General features: G+C 42.3%; 1 protein-coding gene across 2 annotated transcripts; it reads right to left on the bottom strand.

Moving 5' to 3' along the window:
* Window positions 1–401: 401 nt before the first annotated feature.
* On the bottom strand, window positions 402–18,325 carry MSL2 (MSL complex subunit 2). Of its 2 annotated transcripts, XM_075570329.1 has the most exons (3): window positions 16,822–16,958; window positions 12,365–12,450; window positions 402–5,674 (listed from the first exon to the last, which is right to left on the bottom strand). In XM_075570329.1, the coding sequence occupies exons 2-3, from the start codon at window positions 12,447–12,449 to the stop codon at window positions 4,074–4,076; spliced, it is 1,686 nt and encodes a 561-aa protein (XP_075426444.1). In that variant the 5' UTR covers window position 12,450; window positions 16,822–16,958; the 3' UTR covers window positions 402–4,073. The 2 variants fall into 2 exon arrangements, with proteins under 2 accessions (XP_075426444.1, XP_075426443.1); XM_075570328.1 differs by lacking the exon at window positions 12,365–12,450 and having other exon boundaries at window positions 16,822–18,325.
* Window positions 18,326–19,637: the final 1,312 nt, after the last annotated feature.

Genomic DNA, 19,637 nt, shown 5'->3' with positions numbered 1-19,637 from the left:
AAACCCACGTATCCAAGCCCATGTCGCCTTGGGTCTGGCCTTTCTTCTGGTTATGCACATATTGAATTTCATGAATGCTAAAATAACAGAATGTGACCCTACTGTAGGAAGCTAAGTTTCCTGCCGAGTGTGATAAAATAGGGTTTGTTCTTAAAGAAAATTAAAATGAATAGTGAGAAGGGCGTGCAATAAATGACGTTAAGTCTTGTCTAGTGCTAGACGTGTTAACAGAACCCCTAATCGTAAAGATATCCTTAACTTGCTTTTCTTGATTCCCAAATCTCCCCCCCCCCCCAAAAAAAAGAGGCATTACAGACGCCTTTCGTGTTAAGTCACGACAGACATTGCAGATAGTGGAGACAGTCTTTTGGTGAACTCATAAAACCACAGCACAAAAACAGTTAACGAAATACAATTTGTTTTTAATAAGACATCACAGAACCTCGGATTTAATAATAATTAAAAAAAAAAAAAAAACAGGCGCCGGTGGCGGCAAATAAAGACAAGACATACTAAGTAGCATTTTCTATCATTTACTCTCGTTATCAAAAATAGTTTAACTCTTCTTGCAAAAACAAAACAAAAATATTGGAGGGGGGGTGAGGGGGAGGAATTACAGACTTGACACATACAATCACATCTTCCTATGGCTTTAGACCCAACCGCCTCCCCCACAATATTAAAGAAACAAATTATATGTAGTAAACTATCTGACCACATTCACAGGATGACACCAGGGTAGACATTACAGAACAGGACGCGGCGTCACTGAATCAGCATTCCACATGGTTCTTCTGCTAATGTAGAATTTGGTAAGTAACCATCATTGTGCATGCTGTACGCGGAACTAAAACAGCGCATAGGAAGGGGTTCGGGGGTTTTTCATGTCCGAATTGCATTGAACCAAGGTTTCCTCATACTTATATGTTCCTAAATATTCTGTATCTTGTGACAAAATACACCAAAGAGTACACCCACAGGTTCAAGAAGCACGCAGACTGCACATATTCACATACTGGGAGCGGATATGTAGATGTGCAAACCAGGTGCTTGTATTGAGCAACTGGAACTAGTTAGGAGCAATGATAGGAAAACTCGGGCTCGCAGCAAAATTTAAAACAAATAGGAATGCTATTTGCTGCCAGAGTGGCCTCTAAACCTCAAAAGATCTGTACTGTGAGCCCCTCTGAAGTAAAGACATCACACTTCCAACAGCTGAGATTTACTTTGGGGATATTCAGGCAGGCGGGTTTAAGGGATGTAAATGCATGTCAGCCAACAATACACAGAATGAGAAATGAAGGAGACTGTTTACTGCTACACCACTGAATATGGTAACAGTGTCTGTGGGAACAACAGGGTTCGCATCCAGTGCAAATATGATGTGGGGGAAACAAAGATCATTATCAAATCAACTGTTTTAATTCAATTACTATTTGGGAGTTGGTGAGGTTCCTAACTGGAAGTTAATGCAGAAGCGTTGCATACAGGGAATATCAGTTTCTGACTACACTTGACATTACAGGAGAACTCTTTCTGAATGTATGATTTAAGTGGCGTTTGATGGAAAGACTAGCCCTTGCATGGTAGAACTAGGTAAATATGATGCTAGTGGAGGTAAATGCACAAAACAAGCATATTGCATGGAGTTCTGGAGAGGTTTCAATGATCCAAAGAGGTTTAGAAGTAGGTCTTTTAATTACAGCAGGATTGGTTCTCCGTCTCCATATTACCAAGAATTTTCTGGGTGCAAAATACTCACATCACCACTTCGCAAGATTTGAAAGCCTTCTATCCCAATTGGCTGTTTTCACATTTCTAAATGTTTCAGGCCCACAAATCTAACTAAATAAAAGATATCACACAAGCAAATGCCAGGATTGGAGTCTGTATGAAAAGGATGGACAACCAGTGACATGAGAAATTAATGCAGCTCCTGGGTCAAAACCTACACCCATATTAATAAGTTAAAAAAAATGTTATGCGAGGACTTAATTTGACACATATTTTACTGCCATATTCAAGTTATAATACTCTCAAAAAGAGGAGTTTGGCTTTAGATTGTGACGGAGGGATGCTTTATGCCACTGGGTGTTAAAAGCGAGTAGCAGGTTAAGCCAGAGGTGCGCAAACCGGGGGACGCAAGATTTTCCAGGGAGAGTGCAGAAGTTAGAGGCCCCGCCCGCTCCTCCCCAAGGCATTTAAATGAAATGCCGGGGGATCGTGTGAGGCCTCTGCAACTTACCTTGTCTTCAGCGAAACGTCAAAATGGCAACGCGTCGTCCTTGGGTCACACGTCGTGTTGCCATGGCAACGTGACATCATGTGACCCAGCGGCGTCATTTAATGCCGAAGACAAGGTAAGGAGGGGGAGCATGATCGAGGGGGGGAGGGGGGGAGGCAGGTGGGCGCAGGGGGAAAGTTCGCGCACCACTAGGTTAAGCCACTAGAATGATCAGACAGGTAATTTTTAAAAGACTCCTTGGGTCAAATCTAAAAACCTATGAGCTGCAAAATGGGACAAGTGTGGATATTTCTGTTGATACGCAAGTGCCTGGTATGTTTATATGGCAGGGGTGGTCAAACTGGGCTCTCAAGCACCAGCAACAGGGCAGGTTTAAGGATATATACCTTCAGGACAGCTGGTCCAATCACCACTTCTGTTGAATCAGGGGATATTCTTAAAACCTGCACAGTTGCTGGCTGAAGGGCCGAGTTTGGCCACCACCGTTATTATGCCAATAGATTGGGGCTCATCTGAACCGCCCTGCATAATTACAGGCAAAGCAGATTTGACTTTACGTCTGCAGACGTTACGGCATTAAAAGTCAACCTCAAGATACAATGGGCCATTATCTACGAAGAGGTGAAGAACAGTAGAGCCTAACACAGCTTAGTAAATAAAGGCCTTAATGCTTAAAAATGTTTATGTGAGCACCAGGCGTTGTACAAAAAAAAAAAAATCTAAAATAAGGCTATTTTAATATTTTTTTGTTTCTCTGAGTCGGGAGGATTGATGGTGATTAAATTGGGAGGATGAAGTGCATTGAGATCCATTACTAATCACAAGGCTTCTGCTTCTCTTGGAACCGCACAAGCTTGTCCTCTTCCAGAAACTCAAAGTAACTTTAGCATTCCAGTTTCATAAAAGGTATTTTCATTAACCACCAACACAAAAAGGAGACATTTTGCATCTTTCAATCACACTGTTTAAGATGGGGTTTTTTTATAGCTCCCACTAGAATAAAAATAAAATTTACTTTAATATTGAGGCATTATTTTGTAAATGTTGTAGTCTGCTTTTGATTACTATCCCGTTTCACACTCACAAGCAGCAGATTATTAAATAGTCTTCAATCAAGATGAGGTCTCAACTCTGACAAAAGAATAATCTTCCCTCTTATAACCATGCCATTAAGAGCCATATTTACAACACAGTGCTATTCCATAACACACCTTCCAAAAGAATCACTTGAATTGGTCAGTGTCATATGCCGTCAGGTGTATTTTAGATAGCATCACTTGGTAAATATGGCTCTAAATTCTCTGAACTCCTAAAGAATTAGAGCTGAATGCTATGTGATCATACATGAGTGATAAGGGGTGATTCTGTAGCAAAATAAATAGGGTGATTTGCTTCCTGCAGGCTGTAAATAGTAGTAACGGTCATACTAACTAGATTACCACTTTCATAAACAGAGATCGGACACTTCAAGTGCAACGCATGACAGGGATACAACGGAGATCTTTTTGCAGTCGCTTTTCTTGCCAAAGATTATTTTCTATACATCAGGTGCATTCGAAATTTGAAACGCTCCCTCCAACCCTCATACTGCGTTCAAGGAAACCAACATACAGATTTTAGGGTTACAATTTCTCTTACCAAACTTTTCCCCCTATCCCCCCCCCAACCCACCCCCCCACAAACATGAACACATAACTTAGCAATGAACACACTTGATACAAGTGATCTATATGCAGAAGCCCTGGCAAGTTAACCCAACAGAACCATAGCTGCCTTAAAACTGCAGCTATTCTCCTGCACTCTCAGAGCTGGGGAATAGCTGGCCCATTTAACAGTCAAATCTCAAATCTATAGCTTCGTCCAGGCTTTTGTCGTCATGGGGACTGGCAGCTAAAAATGTTGCTACTGGGGACCCTGTGACATTAATGACACTGGCGCTTGTGCTGGCATTGCGCACGGCAATGCTTGTCACGTTAATGCCCAAAGTAAGCCTTGTCTGCTCCAGGGCCTTCTCTGGCACTGCAAACGCCTCTAGCTTCTTCTCCCCATTTGCCATGTACGAGTTTTGGCAGCCACGGCATATACAGTCCAAACAGGCTTTTCGATTTGAGTAACAAGGGCAGCGCTGGCCTCGGCATGTAAGAACACTTGGATTTTGAGTTGCACGTCCACACTTGCAGCCTTTCTTCTCCTGCGGTTTCTTATACACAGTTTTGGTTGGGCTTCCGGGCACCACATTATTGCTGGGAAACTTCTCCTTGGCCTTTTCTTTAGTCTTCAGCAACGGCGGCTTGGCTTTCGGATGTGATTTCTTAGGCCCATGCTCGGGGTTCTTCCTCATGGTTTTATTGGGAAACAGAACAGTCTTGCTGATTTTGGGCGTGCTGCCGCCATTGGGGACAGTCACCATAGGCTGCAGGAAGTTCCTGCTCTCCCGTGTCAGCAGCATGGGGACAGGGGCTCCCAAAGTCGGCCCAAGGATGATGCTGGAGATCGGCAACGGCTGGACCTTCTCGCTGTCGCTTTCTGAGCGCGAGCGCTTACGGTTAGTCTTCACCATTTTCAGGGTGGCAGCAGTGCAAGAGATCCCGTGCGAGTGAGCGTAGCTGTCTGAGAAGAGAACGGTGTGAGTGAGGGGTTGGGGGCAAAGGTCCAAGAAAGGTCCATTAGAACCAGTGGTTTCCAGGCTGTGCTGGAGATCGCAGTCACTGATGTCCGTGCTGGAAACGGTCTCTAAACTCTGTAGCACTTCCTCCACACTCAGAAGCAGCGGCCCACTGTTTTTGAGGTCATCATTGTAACTGCAGATGTCCAGTTCTGCTGCACACAACTCACTGGAGGAAACCGGGTCGCAGACTGTCTCTAGGCTCCCAGAAAGGTCTTCTGTTTTTAAGTCAACAGCTGTGCAACAGAAGTCTATGGGACTGGGGTCTTCGGGGGATGGGATATTTACAGTGAGTTCCGTTTCAGACAACCCGTTACAGTTTGGCAACCCGTTGGTGACCAAGCATTCTGTCTCTAGATCTGGTGGTTCCTGCAGTATCGGACAGGCGTTTTCTTCAGATTCTGTCACAGGTTCTGTATTGGATGGTATTGGGGAATGCGATGGGCACAGCGGTGATGGTGGCTCTGAGGTTGTCCCTTGCTCCTCTTCGGGCGAAAATTCGTCAGCAAGAAAAGCCAAAATGTCCGCAGAGCACTCTACGGTATTTAATATATCCTGCGCCAGGGGGGTCTGCGTGATGTACTCACACAGCTTTTTATAGCAGTCCACTAGAATGCTCAACTGTTTGTTCTCCTCAAACCGATCATAGTCCTTACACCAGCTGCAGGAGGGCTTCATCATCATCTTCTTACCTTTACATTGCTTGCAAACATAATGTTGGCAGGTTGAATTGGTCGGAGCTATGGGGTCTTCGAGCAAATTTCCTGAGGAGTACAAATAAAAAACGTGTCATCAATGAGTAAGGTGCAACATTCATAACAGAGGCTGCAGAAAAAACAGGAGCTACATTTAAAAGTGACGTGGCTTTACAAATTGGGAGCACAACCAGTTTAGAGAAGTACTGTTAATGGTTTTCTGTTCCCTTTAACAGAATTGTTTCAGTTTGTCCCAAGTATGAATGCAAGTTTAAATGGACTTGTTAGTACCAAAGGTAATGGATTCAATATTGGCAATTCATGCAACATTGTTTGTGAAAGGTGTCCAACAAAGATAAATAAAAATGGGGGAGGTACAAAGTATAAGAACTAAAATGCCTCCTGAATCTCAACCAGCACAGTTTGCAAACATTAAATACAAGTTTCGGAAAGTGTGTGTGTGGTGTGTGTGTGGTGTGTGTGTGGTGTGTGTGTGGTGTGTGTATATATATATATATATATATATATATATATATTTATTTATTTTTTACTGCTCTTTTCCCAAGAGAATAGGTCACAAAGATTTAACCAATTTCATTACCCCTCACTTTGGCCCTGTGGTACTGCAACATTAATTCACATTACCAGCAAAAAACAGTTGCCTGAGAAACGAATGTCATACAGAATGGGAGTAAAATGAAAAAGGAGAAAAGGGAACCGGGTGACAGATCTAACATGCATACAAAGGTGCAATCCCTACAAAACTGGTCTTGGGAAACACGAGAAATGCTAAGCACTTTAAGATTACTTGGAATCTCTAGAATCATAACACAAGTGGTGAATCATACACCTATCCCATTACTTCTATGAACGAACACTGCAGATATTTTAAAATGCGTTTAAAGGCGGTGAATTCATAAGTACATAGTCCCGGGATGCTTTGAAAGCAGTTACATAGAAGAAATATGTATTTTAAAATCACTTCGGGAGCACTACATTTAAAAGGAAACCTAGATATAAAAAATACATATATTTACAAGTGTAAACAAGAGACAGAACACCAATGTGACATCTAACATCCGAAAAGAACAGAATTATTTAAATGTATGATTTGTCATAAGTGAGGGACACTTCGTTAAAGTCTTTGTCCAAAGCATTGTAAACTTGCAGATCACATCAAGGCCTAAAACTTTCTTTGCAAATGTTCTCTATACATCACTGCTCTGAGGAAGAAAGAAGTCTTAATAGACTGGTCATTCACAGCTGCATCTCAGGACTTGATATTTAACCAAGTGACCCTCACTTATGAGAAAAGAACAGATAAGTATTTAACTATATGATTTGTCATGTTGGATGTCACATTGGGGTTCTATGTCTTGTTTACACTGTCACATACCCAGTAGCACTTCTTTTGACATAAAAATATATGGTGAGGTGGGTCTGAGCTTACAGGGGTGGTGGGTGTATATTTACAAGTGTGTATATAACAGATTTATACACACACACACACACACACACACACACGATTGACAATTGAATGCTTACCTCCCCCCATAAAAAAAAGCACAAACTGGAATTGACATTGATCATTCTGATTTCAATCATAAGCTGTAAAGTGCCTGATAACAGAAGGGGAGGTTGATCGTCTGGTTACTCGAGAGGCAAAGTGTATAACTTCAGGTGACACAGGTGGAAAGACAAAACCCAAAGATTCAGTAGTTTAAAACTGAACTGTGTGTGATTACTCATTTTGTCATTTGTATTAGTTTTGCTTAAGACATACAGGTAAAACAAAGCAATACAAATATTATGACCATATTCAACTATATTTAAGGTTAACAATTCTAGTTTAACCTCTTCAGTACTGATCAGCAACATATTCCAGAGCAATTTAGGGTTGAAATAATCAGATAATGGTCCATGTTTTAAGTGCTAAATATCTCAAAACAAAACACAAATTGCTTCTGGGTATTAGGTGCAAGTGCAGTTGCAAAGCAATTGAGATAAATGCACCTAAAGAAGAAAAATCTATTTAATTTGCATTTATATTGTACCTTTCAGCCAACCAGAATCCACAAATGCGGCAGTGATAAATAGATCAATCAACTCGCACTCATTCTGTCCTTGAAGGGCCAATACATGATGCCATCACTGATTTACAAGGGCAGACCCCCTTAGGACCAGTGCCAATAGCATTGAAAATGGGTTCAAATGTGATTGTCATTTTTAACCAAATCAGGCAAGAAATATTTCTGAAGATTGTTTTTAATGTTGAAGGTCTTCATTGTAACTAAATGCTTGGGGGGGAGGGGGTTTCAGAATATTTACTTGGTCTCTTGTGGCAAGATGAAACTGGTGTATATACAGAAATTGTTGATCCGGACTTAAAAAAAAAAAAAAAAAAAGAGAGAGAGAAGGAGCCATCCATCATAACCCCTATTCTTTTTTTTTTTTTTTACTGAGATACTAATGAAGTTACCAGTATTACTTACTGGTTTTAAAAAGGGGGTTAAAGTGGCCATCCAATAGGAAGCCCCTACAGATATTGCAGCTTCATATTGACAGCCATTTTGTTTCCCCTTGAGGGAGATTTAAACCTAGTAATTTCACCTTAAGTATCTGAGGATCCAGGGTACCCATAGCTAAAAAATAGCTGCATTTGGCTACAGGGGACTCCTGGATACCAATCCTGTAAAAAAAAAAATTGTTATGCCAACATTAGCAACTTTAAAAAAGAGGAGGGGGGGGGGGGCATTGGAATTACACAGATCCAAAGAAAATAGAAACTTCATTTAGAAAAGGAGTAAATAAACCAACATCTAACTTTAAGGGTGATTACATCTGATTGAAGCATTAAGTTGTTCATAATAAACTTATTTGGCTGCTGTGTGTGACTGGCCCAGTAAGGCCATAATCTTGCAGGTATTTCTTTCATTACCCCAAATACCAGTCCTAGATTTAGTAGATTACTTAAAAGGCCATGAAGAACATCATACTTTGAAAATACGCAACTCTCTCCGAGCTCCTCTTAACGTTGTTCCAAGAATCTACTGATTAGCGTCAGCCAAAATAACCCATGTACAATGCTCGCTGAAGCCCTCCATTTCAACTTCAGTCTTAAATTCCTTATTGTAGGACGACACCTTTGGTAGTCCCTTTCAATGGCATGTGAGTTTTAATACAATTAATATGGATAAACTGCAAAGATCATATACAAGTCAATTACTAAAAACCTAAAACACACGCACAAATATGAAGGATATAGACACACAAAATTATAACATTACATTGAAGGTGTCTGTGTGCGGATAGATATATATTTAGCCCCAGTCTATCCACTGCTGGGTGAAAGGCTATCAAATAGTCTTCCAGGCACAATTTTATTTTATTTTTTTTTTTAAACAAAAAAAACACGAAGTATCAAATCATATGCAATCATGCCACAAGTATCCAACGTATGGAAGTTCATACGTTTGCAAACGATGCACCTGATGTTAGCAGTGAGAAACTAGCAAAGTAAAGATAGCACAGTTATTGTAACACTATTGTACAAAATGGGTAAACCAAGAAAAACACCTTTTAGGAACTGTGAGAATAAATTCAGTAAGGTGCTAGAGGGCACTCAACAAGTCAGAGACAAATGCAATTGTACTGTTAGTGACACTAAAATAATTCAAACTGCAATATAAAATTCCCAGAGTACAAAAAAAAAAAATAACCATGTCTGAGGATACAATCTAAAGCTTCATTATTAAAGCCCTGCTGCCAATATTTGGTCCACCTCCAGGGGAAACAAAATGGAGGTTTAAATCTCCCACGTTAAGCAGGCCAAGTATTTCGGGAACCAGGGGAATCACCAGAGCGTTAATAAAAGCTGTTCAGCTCCGAAGACCCCCTTCTTCCTACCTAAAAAAAGTGTTATTTTTTTACATAACGGGCGGGACGCCGCCGACTACTGCTGCTGCTTTAAAAGATTAGCACTGGTTACAGTTGTGTCTGTGTGTGTATACACACACACACACACACACACACACACACACAATCCTGTTCGAACTAATTTTCATTGTTTAAGATCCCATAAAGAAACTGCTTTTCCTGGACCATTTCCTTTTGCCATGTTTGCAGCAGGGTCATTTCACGTTAACCCCGTCGGATCTCATTAGAACCTAAATCCAAATGCATTTACATTCACCCGAGGCCCTTGAAGGACTGAACCTATTACAATGTGTACAAGGAGCTGGACCTTGTTAACTCTTGCAACTTGATCATCACTACAGAGCATGCTTCAATGAAGAGGTTCAGAAACTGGTCATGGACTCTAAAAGATTGATATATGCTGGCTTTGTGTGCTCATTGGCATTACTGCACCAAGGATTGTTTCATCTGTGTATTAAATACTGTACTATGTCCACAATCATGATATATACTGTGTCCTATCTTTCTCCAATCCAACATAACAAATGACAGGCATGAGAATAGAGATCTCTCTGCTGGCTTGTGGACAGATTTTTAGGAAATTAGGGCACAAGGTGGGGCCCAGATTCTGTGAACATTGATAGTGCCTCAAAATTCTCCAAGTACAAACTGTCAGTTTGTGTACGGTTTCTTTATACTGAAGCATGTTAATTTCAGAGAATTTATCAAAAAAACATGCTCCTTAAATACTACAAGAGGTGCCTCTTTTTTCCTTCCAATTTTAGCAGATTTCGTACCAGCTATATTACTTTTAACGAAGGATCGAGTTATGGGAAAAAAGGTCAGTCCGCCAGGATGGAACTGGAAGCAGATTCAGGCATCCACAACACCGAGGTGTTCTCTAGAACTTTTGAGTGCCAACTCAAATAAACGGAAACAACTCTATCTGGCATATTCCCTTTCGCCTAATCTGACAAGTTATTTTTCACATGCTGGGTTTACCAACATTCACATAACATTGCTCAGAGCTTTACCACCATGTCCAATCCCACTCCACTACTGTATAGTGTAAAACAATGTGTTGCTTTTCCCTCTGGCAAAGAAAAAAAAAGTGTTGCTACTTTGAAAACTGCAGAGGAAAGCGTGAAAAAGACTGTGGGCTTGTCAGAACAGGGATTTACTGTGCATGTAGATAATGGTTGAATCCTGAATTTTACTCGCATATGATATTGATGCAGTACAAAATCTGGATCAACTCAAAGTCTCTTATGCTTTGTGTTACGTCACACGTTTAAAGCTGCAATCCCAGCTATAGGAAAAGATATATATGTTAATCTTATCTGAACCAGGGGATCCCCCTTGGGAATCATTGGCGGTCGACACCTGGGGACTCCCTGTGTTAGGTTCAACGAGCGCACAAAGCCCCTGTAAGAACCCAAAACAACATGCATACATATGTCAAATGGAGTGCTACTAGGATTATGACCTCATGTAAAGAACAAAAAAGACAGAGACCCAGTGTTCAGTGCTAGGCTCAGCGAGCACAGGATGGACTGAAGCTCCACTGGGAAGAAGTCACAACTTTCTATTGGGGATGATAGCTGCCACGTTTGCAGTTTAATATCTTCGGGGAAACCAGCAGAACCCCTCTGCCCCCTGTAATTTGTGATGTACTGATGAAACAAAGGGGCCGTTATAAACCATCATTAAGGATCCATGATAAATAATCTGCGAACTTTATTCTCTCGTTGATTCAATCCCAATGATAATGATACTGTAGTGTCAGAACAAAGGAATTAAAAGACTAACCACAAACACACAAAACATCTAAAATGCAATAAAATCGGGACGCTCCCAAAAAAAACGCACATCCTTTTTGTTACCATGTTAGATAACAAAAGGAGATGTGCACAGAATTTTGCAGTAGGTGGCATCAGAGCAGCCACTCTGGAAGTTAAAAATGAGCAAATGTTAAATGTATATAATCGGATTGTAAGATCAGATCTTGGATACAAAGAATAAAAACTCCTCAAAAACAAAAACCAACACACTAAATGTCCAATATCATTCCCTGAGAATGTCCTGCCATTAATTGAAAACTATATACACTGTTAAAGCAGCGTTTCCGCTTGCCATTTTTTGTTTTAATAAACGCAGCAGTTCCTTACATTTACGACAATGCAATTATCTAAGCTGCCGATAAATCCGTTCTCCCATGATGGATGGGTGAAGACCCTGCTTCCTAGGGCACGCAATCTAGCTGCCTATTTCAAGAAGTGCTGTGGCTTCCTAAATAGTTGCTATAGTAACACAAGGAGGCGTAATACAGTAATAACAAATCATTACAATGGGCATAAAGAGAGATTTATTTTTTAATACATTATTATCTAATACTACACAACAGATTAAAAAAAAAATATATATATAGTTTTGTATAAAACACCGGATTGAGTGAAATGTTGTTTTAAATAAAACAATGCAATGATGGGGAGCTTAACACCATGCTCCTAATTAAGAACGAATTACATACTGGGAGATAATTTTAAAGACAGAATGTCATTTAGTCAAAAGTGATTAATGACCTGCCTTAAAGCGGCAATCCAGCTGCTCGTTTTTTTTTTACGATGAAAACGCGGGGGTACCCGTGAGCTGAGCCATTTTATGTTTAGGGTACCCCCTAGTTCAACATTTTACCTGTAAAGGTAGTGGCATTTCAGTCCCCTCTATGGCCCTTTAAATCTCCTGTCATGTGGGCCAATAGAAAGCTGCAACGTAATCCTTTACAGCTTCTTCTTGGCCCGCGTGATGCTGGATATTTTAAAAACCAGGAAGTGATACCAGTACCTTTACTGGTGAGTATCTCGTGAACAGGGGGATTTGCGGTGCTGAAAATAGTGCAATTCAGCTCTGAGGACTCCCTTGTTTCCATTCTGTAGAAGAAAAGAGAGTTTAAAATCAAGGGTGGGTTTAGGTACAAGTAATTGCGGCTTTAAAATGATACTGCAATGTATTTAGCATTGAAAGATAAATGACTTATCTTTGACATCTTGGTGCTAGAGCAGAAAGCAACACATCTTGGTGATCTTGTTCCAAATTGACAGAGACAAATTCTGATAGTTCTGGATATCCAGATTGTATTGGAGTATTTGGGGGGGGGGGGGGGGGATTTAGGCAAAAGCTGATGCAGCATGCATTAACTTTAACAAGTCCAAAATACAGTAGTAGATTTATTGTACAAACTAATAAATGGCACAGAATGAAACTAATGGCCACACTATATTGTGTATTTTTTCATGTTCATTCTGGTTAAATAAATTAAACTCATTCCAACAATTTGCAACTATTAAAACGCTGGTGTCTTTGGGATTTAATAAAACACATTGTGCCATCTGTGATGTAACATGGTTATTAACAAATCATTATTTCCCAATTTGGGTCCTTGAGAGAATTGACTGGTTGTCTCACATCTCCAAACATATTAAAGTTAACCGATTTAACTGTAATTAGCTCTAAAGAATGCAAATTGGTCTCAAGAGTATATACTAAAAACTTGACATTTTCATGGATCTTTACAATTACAGATGGACAACACTGATTTGGAATACAAAATACAACAGTTTGGATTTCTATTATGTAAAACCACCCTGACCTTTTCAACATCTGCTCACCTCAAATGCGAATATCAATTAAGGGCCTTATAGTAGTTCAAAGTTATAGTAGTGGGATTAGTCAGAGAGAACATTATTTATTGAATATATTACAAATAAAAACCAAATGTTGGTCCACTAAAAAAAGGTATCACAACCTACACACAAAGGGTCATTGGTTGGTAATCTTATAAATATGATACAAGTTCTCGTTTTGGCAACAGATCACCAAGAGCAAGAAATAATTAGCAAAGAAACTAGGCTTAACAAGTAACGAGGGTTATTAGTATGGTAGGTTAAGGCCAATGTGAAAAAGCAGGAAAAAAATTAAGCTTTGTAAAAAAATATTGTATTATGGACATGCACATGTACAAATAAGTCATTTAAAGATTGTAAGATCTACCAAAAAAAGGTTAAATTCCCTATCAATTTGCAAAAGATGAAAATATTAAAACATTATGAATTAAAATATATCAGATATAATCCTGCATAAATGAAACCAATCATGCTGAAAAACAGCTCTGGAATTATCAAGCAAGTGACAGGTTTTCAAACCATCTTTTGGTAAGAGCCACGTCAATAATAATGGAGGGAACATAACCATATTAACACTATCAAATGACAATGTGAGTACAGAATGTGAGATCTATACATACAGACAACTGTTTTGGTTTCTCACAAAAATTGGCTTTTCAGTCAATTGTTTATTTATTTTTTTTAAAAGGCATCACAAAGAAAGTTCATATAATAATGAAATCATTAAAAAGGGTCAAATACCAAGTGATTGTGCTAAACGCCTTTTCTACCACATTTCCCCATCTAAAGTTGAATTATGTATTGCAGTTTACAAATACGTGTGTTCTCTGTTTAGGGATCCTGTAACTTACAAAAACAGCAATAAATAAATATATATATATATATATATATATATATATATATATATATATATATCCAGGTTTATAAATGTCACACAAAGAAAAAAAACGAAAAAAAACAATGGGGCAAAAAGTTCTGAAATAGCCCGTCACCCATATACCCTGCATCAGACAAGGAAAGAAATGACACTGTGCCAAACCAACAACAAAAGCTGTACCAGACACTGTGAAAACCAGCAGTATCACTCGTGTTTTTCTTGTATTCCTCTGCAGAGATTGTTAGAAGGGCCAGACGGAAACATGCTTCATGTCATATCAACAAGGAGGAGGATCAGCCAAAGGCCAATCAGGTACCTGGGTGTGACTACAGGAAGAGGACACTCATAGTGTGGGAGAAATATGGTGGAGATGGGGTTAAAACAGATGCAGGGGCACAAGCTTAACCACTGGTTGCCATATGGGTAGTTAAAACTGAGGGAGCATAAAACTTAATTGACCGTGAGCACTGCAACATTATTATTAGGGCAGGGAACGATACCTTTTATTTCGGTTATCGTAAGGATATACGGTTCATTGGTTGGTTTGACTACTCAATTCCGAAGCATTTGGGGTCTTAAAGCATGCGGTGCTGCCATGCTTTCAGGACACTATATTACCTGGGATCAGTCGAAAAGGTTTTGTTCGCAATATTGTGGAGTAGGCCAAAAAATTAATTAGGGGTTTGTGGAACAAATATTTTGTAGTAGTGGGTTCACAATGTAAAAAAGGTTAGGAATCAGTGTAGTAGAGTATCATTATATATGATTGGAGAAACAGCTGATAATTGAGAGTACAAAACATAAAACAGAGGACTTGAGACACACTGATACACATTGCTGCCTTATACCATTAATCATAAATGTGACGGTGAATGAGATAGTTGATCACAGATATAATACTAAGAAACCTAAACATCCTGAGGGCAAAAGAAAATGGCAATTGTTTATACAGGTCATTGATTAGCAATGACCAAAAGGAAGATATTGGGGATACCAGCAAAAGGTAAAACACATATGTAACATAAAATGACAGATATGAGTGAATTACATAACAGGGACATAAATGACAGTGTATCACTAGGTGATCCCAGACAGAATAGATGATTAGGGTATATGGCAGAGATAGTTATGTGGTATGAGATTATAGTGTAGATCAGAGAGAAGATAACTAGGCAATAACAGGAGTATGAATGAAAAACGTGCCCATGATAGAATATGACTGGGGCACATGACACACAGTGATTGAGGGAATTACATTGTGACTGGAGGATACAGCAAACATAAAAGCAGATGGGGAGATAACAGGATCACCGTTTGTGAGATTAATTCATAATTTAAATTGTAAACTGTGGGGCAGAGACTCCTTAATTCTTTATGTTTAGTTCCTGTTTTACACACTTCCATAAACTTTGAACATTATGTCCCTATACTGGCGGTATTATAGTTCTGTAAAGTGCGGCCATGGTGAAACTATATAAAACAAATATATACGCTGACTAAAGGCTTCTGCTATAATAAGATTAAATGCATGCAATATAGATATATACACACAATTGTAGTGTAAAATAAGATGATTAGGGGATAACAGGCGTATGAATGGAGTAAATGTCATTGACAGAATGACGGGAGAGGTAGAGCGGGAGTAGGAGGGATTAATTGCTGAAATGACATTATGTGACTGGAGGATACACCAATGGGTCTGGGAGATAACAGAATACATATTTGGAGAATATGGCACGAATAAGAGGAATAAATGCATGGTGTACATTGATTGGAATACACAGCACAAGATTATAAAAAGTATATCATGATATAAGAGTATATGGCAAAGATATAAACGGCAGCAGTGTGTAACGGGTGTAACAATGTCTGCTACATCTGCAAGAGTATATAGCAGATATGAGAACTAAACGCATGTGGTATATCATATGATTGGAGTATCAGATGATACAAAAGCATATGCCAAAAGCAGACGAATCTAACATTTATGAAATGATGGAGCACGCGGGCGAGACGGAGAGGGGATGCAAGCGGCAAAGAGACAGTGGGGGTGCGCACGCGGCCGAGACAGTTTGGGAGTTGGGTGCATGCGGGCAAGACAGTGGGGGGGGGGGTGCATGCGGCTAATAGACAATGGGGGGGAGACGGCGAACGCGGCAGACACTGGGGGGAACACACGTGGCCAAGAGACAGTGGTGGGGGAATAAACATAGCCAAGTGGAGGAAGGGGGACCATATGCACGCAGCCCACAGGCAGTGGGGGGGGGGGGTACATGTGGCTGAGAGTGAGGGGGGGGGGGAGAACGCACACTGACTAGACAGTGGATGTGGGGGCACACGTGGCAAAGTGGGAGGGGGGTGCACGCAGTCAACAGACAATGGGGGGGGAAAGGTGTGCACACGTCGACAGAGTGGGGAGGTGCACGTGGCCGTGACACAGTTTGGGTGGGGGGGGCCGCACGCAGCCTAGAGTCTGGGAACGGGACGCACGCAACCAAGAGACAGTGGAGGGTGGGGGGGAGAGATGCACGCGACCAAGAGACGGTGGGAGGGATGACAGGCACGCGGCCAAGAGTGGGGGGACACGCACAAGGCCGAAAGATAGCAGAAGCGGGGGTGGGGGGAGCACACGTCCGATAGTGGGGGGTGCCCGCGGTATAGTATAGGGGGATAGCGGGATAACAGTATACTACAGAGATATGCCAACCCCCAGATACAACATGATTACCCCCAGATCTCACCACACACGCAGCAGGCCAGGGCCTGTCTAAAGAAGGGCAGTATCTTGCAGATCTCGGACGAGGCCTGCGGGTCCCCGGGATTGTAGTTCAACACCAGGCGGCTCGCTGAGATGTACAGGGCTGTGGCATTCACCGGGTTCATTGCAGACTCTTCACACCACAGCGGGCTCCAGCATACAGAAAATATATGTGTGTGTTTATATATATATATCTTTCTCTAAATATCCATTCAGTATGTGTATGGGAGACAGCGTTACGGTTCTCAAACTGTAATTCCACCAGATCTGACGGGCTCCTTCATAGACAAAAGGATCAATTAAAACTAATGGAAATAAAAAGAAATCAGCTCCATCCTTTTGTCTCCCCTCCCCCACAGGGAAGCTACCGTCTCATATCCGAGCCCCTTTTGAAAAAGGAGGACCACCCCCCCTCTCCAAAAAAAACCAGAGGGGGTGCAGGGGGAGCCCCCCCTCTTATAATCCAGTCGGTCAGGGAGGGGGGTCTCCAGAGTTCACATGTCTCCCGGCTCTGCCCTGCTGGTTACCCCCAGATCATTGCTGGGTTAGGCAGGGTCTTGGTGGGGTAAGGGGGAGGGGAGGGAGGGGGAGCTGCACCGGTCTGTCTCTATACAAAGGTACCGGGATGGCGCTGTCTACATCACGGAGTAAAAGGGGGAGAGGAGAGGGAGATCCGGGGGCTTCGGGCCTCACATGCCCAGCGGGGAGGATGAGCGGTGTACTGAGGCTCAGCGCTGCGGATCCATAGTATAATGAGGGGGGCCCGGATCTCCTGCGTGGATCAGTGGTTGATAATCCTGGTCCGGAGCGGGGGGGGTGCAGGTAGTTGAGCCCGTGGTCTGGGGGAAGGCCTCGGTGTCTCAGGAACGTCTGTGTCCCTCAGCTAGGCTCTGAGCCAGGCTCTGTGTCTCTCGCGCCCCTGTAAGGCCTTCCTTCTCTCCCCGGGTGGGGAGGCCGCACGGAGCCTCCTGAGCGGCGACAGGAAACGGGATACACGGGGCCTGCGCTCTCCCCCCTCACACACCGCAGGATACACCGGGCCTGCGCTCTCCTGACACGCAGCGCGGTATATACAGGGCCTGTTCCCCTCACACACACACGGGGGCCTGCTCTCCCCTCACACAGGGTGGTACAGTATAGACGGGGCCAGCGCTCTCTTCCACCCCTCACACCGCGGGCTACACAGGTCTTGTCCTCCTCACACAGGGTGCAGAGCGGTATATACAGGGCCTGCTCCCCTCACACACAGAGAGACACACGGGGGTCCTGCTGTCCCCTCACACAGGGTGGTATACACGGGGCGGTATAGAGAGAGGGAGGGTGGGATGCGGCGCGGGCGCGCGGTTGTCGGGTCTCGCGCCGGCCACGCGCGCGCTCAGTGTCACGAGGGGCTGGCGGGAAAGAGATGTGTGCGCGCGCGAGACACTCGGTGCGTGCGCAACCTGAGCTCTCCGATCCGCGCGAACTCTCTCCGCCGGGCCTTTGCTGTGACAAGGAGAAGGAGGGCGTGGCGGCCCATGGCACGCTACCCTGCGCGTGCGCACAAATTGACAGAGGGCAGCAGAAAGGGTTCGGGTGTGGCGCATGCGCAAGGAAGGGGATGGGTGGTCAAGACTGCAGCATAATGCCTTCCCCCTGCGCATGCGCAGCGGATGGAAGCAGCGAAGTCCTCCAGTATGCGCATGGGTTTTTGTAAAACGGCGATAGGCCAGGAATCCGTGATTGACATTCACCGCGTTTGCGCAGATGGGTTCCCCATTCGCTTTGCAACATAGGTCGCCTGGAGTGCTGTCGCCATCTTGTTCCGGGCACAGCTGCCCTTTCAAATGATAAAAAGTGCATTCTACCATAAGGATTTTGTATAGAGCTGATTTTGGTTTTCTCCCTAAAATACAGTGTTATTTGTAAGGTTTGGCCAGGCTCTATATTTCATATATTTTATATTTTCTTATATTTCATGTTGTGGTATATTTTGTGTTGTATTATATTCATGTTGTGTTATGTCATGATAACATCATGAGATATTATGTATTTTAATCCATCTGGTGCATCGGGGGTTAAAAAGGTGCACGTTGGGTTACAATGTATTGGTTTGTAAAAGGTTAGGACTTTTGGGTCTGATCTGAGCTTCAAAGGAACTTAAAGCTGCAGTTCAAGTAATATTCTGCATGTGTGTTTTTTTTAATAAATCAGTTCTGTACTAAGAAAAAATACTTTTAGCATTTTCTGTTTTTAAAAAACAACTTTGAAAGACCAATTTTCTTGTATTCTATTTTAACAAGCATGCTTGTTCCTATAGCAACGATTTACATTCCCATATTTAAAGATGTCGCCAAACTTTGCCGATCAATAGACGGAGAACGAATTGACCAGCAGCTATACAGTTTTTTAGGTAAGTAGAGATTGCCCACATTAAACTATTGAAGTTAAAAAATAAAACTAAAAAAAAAAAAAAAAACGGGAGCCTGAACTGCAGCTTTAATTGGGAGGCCTATCCTTTATGGCCCACTAAAAGTACCAGATGGGTGGTATGGAGCTGATAGAGTCTCAAGATAAGGGCAGTTGTTTTGCTAGAGATTGGAATAAAATATGGCTCTCCTGACAACTTTATAAACAGGATCTTTCTAGAGCAGGCCTGCACAACACGCGGCCCATTGTGCGGCCCGTGGCGGCTTTCCCCGTCCTGCTCCCTCCTGAGCCTGCTCTCCCCCCCCCCCCGCGAGCCCGCTTGCCCCTCCTGTCCCGCCCGCGAGCCGCTTCCCCCCCCCCCTCCCTCCCTCCTGGCCTCGAGCCACTTCC

The sequence above is a fragment of the Ascaphus truei genome, chromosome 14 (assembly GCF_040206685.1).
Source record: "Ascaphus truei isolate aAscTru1 chromosome 14, aAscTru1.hap1, whole genome shotgun sequence".
Classification (NCBI taxonomy): domain Eukaryota; kingdom Metazoa; phylum Chordata; class Amphibia; order Anura; family Ascaphidae; genus Ascaphus; species Ascaphus truei.
Note: the sequence above shows the minus strand (reverse complement) of the source record. Positions and strands in the feature narration are given on the sequence as shown.